The sequence below is a fragment of the Procambarus clarkii genome, chromosome 7, assembly GCF_040958095.1.
Source record: "Procambarus clarkii isolate CNS0578487 chromosome 7, FALCON_Pclarkii_2.0, whole genome shotgun sequence".
Lineage (NCBI taxonomy): Eukaryota > Metazoa > Arthropoda > Malacostraca > Decapoda > Cambaridae > Procambarus > Procambarus clarkii.
The window spans coordinates 18,935,202-18,941,789 of NC_091156.1; the positions used below are offsets into that span (position 1 = coordinate 18,935,202).

General features: G+C 53.6%; 2 protein-coding genes across 2 annotated transcripts in view; both read right to left on the bottom strand.

Moving 5' to 3' along the window:
- LOC123761498 (uncharacterized) overlaps positions 1-4,030 on the bottom strand; it is a 23,494-nt gene extending 19,464 nt beyond the window's left edge. Inside the window, exons 1-2 of the mRNA XM_069314900.1 lie at positions 3,947-4,030; positions 2,826-2,988 (exon numbers count right to left, since the gene is read on the bottom strand). Coding sequence (XP_069171001.1) covers positions 2,826-2,988; positions 3,947-4,030 — 247 coding nt within the window. The remainder of the gene's footprint in view (positions 1-2,825; positions 2,989-3,946) is intronic.
- Positions 4,031-4,484: 454 nt separating this feature from the next.
- LOC138357799 (uncharacterized) lies at positions 4,485-5,702 on the bottom strand. The gene has a single exon (XM_069314906.1). The coding sequence runs from the start codon at positions 5,700-5,702 to the stop codon at positions 4,485-4,487; it is 1,218 nt and encodes a 405-aa protein (XP_069171007.1).
- Between the last annotated feature and the right edge of the window lie 886 nt (positions 5,703-6,588).

Genomic DNA, 6,588 nt, shown 5'->3' on the forward strand with positions numbered 1-6,588 from the left:
CCCCGAGTCTGACAGGAAGGGAGGCCTGTTTCCACTGTGATATATATATATATTATATATATATATATATATATATATATATATATATATATATATATATATATATATATAATAAATATATGTATGTATGTATGTAATGTGTGTATGTGTGTGTGTAAATCACGAAAATTCACACGTTATGAAAAATGTGACAGTGTCAGACCACGGAGGAAGAATTGAAACAGGAATTTCCTTAAGTACTTTTGAATCTTAATACATCTTCAGAAGGAATGAAGATGTATAAGTGAGGCGGGCACTCCTCACCAGGTGTTGGGAACCTGTCCATAACTGGTCTCCGAAAGTGACAGGAGACAGGGAATTAACAGTCAGAAGCTGGTGAACACAACCCAAGAGATAAATTACTGAGAGCCACACATAAGGCTTGGTTAAGTAAACAAACAATGCCGGACCTGCCCTGGAACAGGATGTAAGGTTCTTGTTTTCTCTCGTGTTGAAGGACTCGTCTGAGAGCAAACATTGCTGTGGGGGCGTCAACCCCATGGTGGGATGGGCGCTCAGGTGTGAAGGGCCCTGGCCAGCTTGATCCTCTCTTGTCTCTCCCATGGCTCTCCCTCCCACACCAGCCCTCTCCCATGGCTCTCCCATCCACACCAAGCAAGTCCTCTTCGCGCCTCCCTGGCTCAAGTCCTCCTCATCATCCTGTCTCAAGTCCTCCTCACTGTACCCAATATAAAGATTACGTCCCCCAACTCACAGTGATAGAAAGCCTTGGAGACAGTAGAGAAGAGAAGACTTGCATACACTGGAGAAACAGGCAGGAATGGCAGGGGAAGGTGCTGCAGTGGATGAAGGAGCACCTCGGTGACAGGAGACAGTCACAGTGCGCACAGAGACACCAGAGTGGCGTGCCAACCCCCATACACTGCGACAATCAGTAAGCTTACCTTCACTAAGGCACTAAGCAAGCCACAACACACACACCCAGCCTCACATAGTCCTCGGTGCCTCTAAAACTCCAAACATACTGACTGCTCTAACTGGCCTCATTCTCATATATGGATCACTGTTGTCTCCCTGTCCCCGCTACGTAGTCCACCGTCACTCTCTCCTCGTTAGCGTGTACCCTCTGCTCTCCAGACTTCAAGCCTCCAGGCACGAGGCACCGAACCAGCTGAGCAAGCCGTGTTAATAGACGCAAACTCGTATACTGTACTAATAAGAAGCTCCTTGAACTCCCCTAGGAACACGGACCCTGATGTAACAGTATTCACATGACTGTCGTTTCTGATGTGATAACACCAGTCTAGCAGTCCTGCGGAATTAGACTCACTTGGCCAAAATGTCGTTGGAGATTGATATAGATGAATGTGACTCAAGTAGCGCTAGCGCATATTGCTTTTTGTTATTGTATCATTGAAGGTTTGAGAAATAATAGCAACAGGTAGATAGCCAAGTTGAAAGTCTCCTTGAAACGTGAGAAGGCAACAATTCATTGTGAAACATGAGTTGAAATTAATAACAACATTCATGTTGTTATCCATGTTTACAATCGATCTGTTGACGGATAATCTTCTGGACGTGCTGGTAGTGTTTCACTCTTCAAGATTAGTAAATACAAGAAATTTGTTTTAGTACATTAAAATGTTGAAGTGTTGATATTTTGGGGAGTTTTAAGTATTTTAAATTAAAGCTTTTGTAATCAGCGCTCAAAAAATTGCCGTGTTTATGTACATTAATAGAATATTTTATGTATGTATGTTTGTATGTAACCTCAACTATGTAAGCTCACACAAACGGGCTATGATTGAATATAACAGATTTATTATGAGAATAATTATCGATGTTTTCTTTTTCTGAATTTCGTCTTGTTTGGGAATTTTGTTTGTGGGAGATTTACCTTGTCTGGATTATAAGACAAACCCGGAAGCGACGGACCTCACGCCACACAGCCTGGGCGACGGACCTCACACACACAGCCTGGGCGACGGACCTCACGCCACACAGCCTGGACGACGGACCTCACGCCACACAGCCTGGGCGACGGACCTCACGCCACACAGCCTGGGCGACGGACCTCACGCCACACAGCCTGGGCGACGGACCTCACGCCACACAGCCTGGGCGACGGACCTCACGCCACACAGCCTGGGCGACGGACCTCACGCCACACAGCCTGGGCGACGGACCTCACGCCACACAGCCTGGGCGACGGACCTCACGCCACACAGCCTGGGGCGACGGACCTCACGCCACACAGCCTGGGCGACGGACCTCACGCCACACAGCCTGGGCGACGGACCTCACGCGACACAGCCTGGGCGACGGACCTCACGCGACACAGCCTGGGCGACGGACCTCACGCCACACAGCCTGGGGCGACGGACCTCACGCCACACAGCCTGGGCGACGGACCTCACGCCACACAGCCTGGGCGACGGACCTCACGCGACACAGCCTGGGCGACGGACCTCACGCCACACAGCCTGGGGCGACGGACCTCACGCCACACAGCCTGGGCGACGGACCTCACGCCACACAGCCTGGGGCGACGGACCTCACCCCACACAGCCTGGGCGACGGACCTCACGCCACACAGCCTGGGCGACGGACCTCACGCCACACAACCTGGGGCGACGGACCTCACGCCACACAGCCTGGACGACGGACCTCACGCCACACAGCCTGGACGACGGACCTCACGCCACACAGCCTGGACGACGGACCTCACGCCTTAGGACATCGCTTCGTCTCTCCTCATCACGGCTGTGTCCTCACGAGTGCCGTCTATCACCTCGCATCTAAATCAACTTAATCCTTTTACTTACGCTTCCCGTCTCTCTCTTCTTGGGTGTCTGATTCTTGGCCTCCTGATCTTAGGGTTCCGTTGTTAATGTGTTGTTGTTCCTTCAACACGGAGGTTAGTGCGCCGCCCGCCACGGTCGCCAGCACCACCATCATCACTACTGCTTCCCTGCTCCTCTTCATCACCTGCAAAGGGATAAATGGCGAAAATATAATTAATTTTGACATTTGAAGCACGCGCGCACACACACCCACACACACACACACACACACACACACACACACACACACACACACACACACACACACACACACACACACACACAGGAGTGTGTATACAGAATAGGAGATGAAGTACTCAATGAAACGAACAGAGAGAAAGATCTAGGAGTTGATATCACACCAAACCTGTCTCATGAAGCCCACATAAAGAGAATAACGTCTGCGGCATATGCGAGGCTGGCTAACATCAGAACAGCGTTCAGGAACCTGTGTAAGGAATCATTCAGAATCTCGTACACCACATATGTAAGACCAATCCTGGAGTATGCGGCCCCAGCATGGAGCCCGCACCTTGTCAAGCACAAAACGAAGCTGGAAAAAGTCCAAAGGTATGCCACTAGACTAGTCCCAGAACTAAGAGGCATGAGTTACGAGGAAAGGCTGCGGGAAATGCACCTTACGACACTGGAAGACAGAAGAGTAAGGGGAGACATGATCACAACCTACAAAATCCTCAGAGGAATCGACCGGGTAAACAAGGATAAACTATTCAACACTGGTGGGACGCGAACAAGGGGACACAGGTGGAAACTGAGTACCCACATGAGCCACAGAGACGTTAGAAGGAACTTTTTCAGTGTCAGAGTAGTTAACGGATGGAATGCATTAGGCAGTGATGTGGTGGAGGCTGACTCCATACACAGTTTTAAATGTAGATATGATAGAGCCCAGTAGGCTCAGGAATCTGTACACCAGTTGATTGACAGTTGAGAGGCGGGACCAAAGAGCCAAAGCTCAACCCCCGCAAGCACAAATAGGTGAGTACAAATAGGTGAGTACACACACACACACACACACACACACACACACACACACACACACACACACACACACACACACACACACACACACACACACATACACAGTCGAGAGTTGCCATGGGTGACGTTCTAAAAAATGGCACTTTTTCTGCCCGCCAGGCGAAGAAAGGACACTTTTCTCTCATGCTTGGTGAGGGAAAGACACGCTACTCTCACCCTAGGTCTGTGGCACTCCTCCGTCACCCTAGGTCTGTGGCACTCCTCCGTCACGCTAGGTCTGTGGCACTCCTCCGTCACGCTAGGTCTGTGACACTCCTCCGTCACGCTAGGTCTGTGGCACTCCTCCGTCACCCTAGGTCTGTGGCACTCCTCCGTCACGCTAGGTCTGTGGCACTCCTCCGTCACGCTAGGTCTGTGGCACTCCTCTGTCACGCTAGGTCTGTGGCACTCCTCCGTCACGCTAGGTCTGTGACACTCCTCCGTCACGCTAGGTCTGTGGCACTCCTCCGTCACCCTAGGTCTGTGGCACTCCTCCGTCACGCTAGGTCTGTGGCACTCCTCCGTCACGCTAGGTCTGTGGCACTCCTCCGTCACGCTAGGTCTGTGGCACTCCTCCGTCACGCTAGGTCTGTGGCACTCCTACGTCACGCTAGGTCTGTGGCCCTCCTCCGTCACGCTAGGTCTGTGGCACTCCTCCGTCACGCTAGGTCTGTGACACTCCTCCGTCACGCTAGGTCTGTGGCACTCCTCCGTCACGCTAGGTCTGTGGCACTCCTCCGTCATGCTAGGTCTGTGGCCCTCCTCCGTCACGCTAGGTCTGTGGCACTCCTCCGTCATGCTAGGTCTGTGACACTCCTCCGTCACGCTAGGTCTGTGGCACTCCGTCACGCTAGGTCTGTGGCACTCCTCCGTCATGCTAGGTCTGTGGCCCTCCTCCGTCACGCTAGGTCTGTGGCACTCCTCCGTCATGCTAGGTCTGTGACACTCCTCCGTCACGCTAGGTCTGTGGCACTCCTCCGTCACGCTAGGTCTGTGACACTCCCCCATCATGCTAGGTCTGTGACACTCCTCCGTCACGCTAGGTCTGCGGCACTCCCCCATCATGCTAGGTCTGTGACACTCCTCCGTCACGCTAGGTCTGTGGCACTCCTCCGTCACGCTAGGTCTGTGACACTCCCCCATCATGCTAGGTCTGTGACACTCCTCCGTCACGCTAGGTCTGTGGCACTCCTCCGTCACGCTAGGTCTGTGGCACTCCCCCATCACGCTAGGTCTGTGGCACTCCTCCGTCACGCTAGGTCTGTGGCACTCCTCCGTCACGCTAGGTCTGTGGCACTCCTCCGTCACGCTAGGTCTGTGACACTCCTCCGTCACGCTAGGTCTGTGGCACTCCCCCATCATGCTAGGTCTGTGACACTCCTCCGTCACGCTAGGTCTGTGGCACTCCTTCGTCACGCTAGGTCTGTGACACTCCCCCATCATGCTAGGTCTGTGACACTCCTCCGTCACGCTAGGTCTGTGACACTCCTCCGTCACGCTAGGTCTGTGGCACTCCTCCGTCACGCTAGGTCTGTGGCACTCCTCCGTCACGCTAGGTCTGTGGCACTCCTCCGTCACGCTAGGTCTGTGGCACTCCTCCGTCACGCTAGGTCTGTGACACTCCTCCGTCACGCTAGGTCTGTGGCACTCCCCCATCATGCTAGGTCTGTGACACTCCTCCGTCACGCTAGGTCTGTGACACTCCTCCGTCACGCTAGGTCTGTGACACTCCCCCATCATGCTAGGTCTGTGGCACTCCTCCGTCACGCTAGGTCTGTGACACTCCTCCGTCACGCTAGGTCTGTGGCACTCCCCCATCATGCTAGGTCTGTGACACTCCTCCGTCACGCTAGGTCTGTGGCACTCCCCCATCATGCTAGGTCTGTGGCACTCCTCCGTCACGCTAGGTCTGTGGCACACTTACCTTCATGGGGAGAGTCCTGGGGGAGGTGTACACTTCACTAAGGCAGGTCTTACGTTCATGGGGAGAGTCCTGGGGGAGGTGTACACTTCACTAAGGCAGGTCTTACCTTCATGGGGGAGAGTCCTGGGGGAGGTGTACACTTCACTAAGGCAGGTCTTACCTTCATGGGGAGAGTCCTGGGGGAGGTGTACACTTCACTAAGGCAGGTCTTACCTTCATGGGGGAGAGTCCTGGGGGAGGTGTACACTTCACTAAGGCAGGTCTTACCTTCATGGGGAGAGTCCTGGGGGAAGTGTACACTTCACTAAGGCAGGTCTTACCTTCATGGGGAGAGTCCTGGGGGAGGTGTACACTTCACTAAGGCAGGAGTTGGTCTGACGGAGGCGCTACTCAGGTCGGCCTTATATGCTCCAGGTTACACACTGCTCTTCTTAGCTCCCGCCTCCAGCTGTGTATAGAAACCTGCGTGTGTGCGTGTGCGTGTGTGCGTGTGCGTGTGTGCGTGTGCGTGTGTGCGTGTGCCTGTCTGTGTTTTAGTGTAAGCGTCGCGTGGGCTCGTGTGCGCGCCTGGGGGCACTGGTAAACAAGAATGATTTCAGTTTTCCTCAAGCTGGAAGACCTCGGGCACTGGAGGCTGCCTAAACAAAGACCTTGCACTCTGTGCCCATTAACGCTGTTCCATGTAGTGCTCCTGAGTGCTCCTGGGTGCTCCTGGGTGCTCCTGGGTGCTCCTGAGTGCTCCTGAGTGCTGTGGTGGTGGGCTGGTCGGGTCATTTGGTT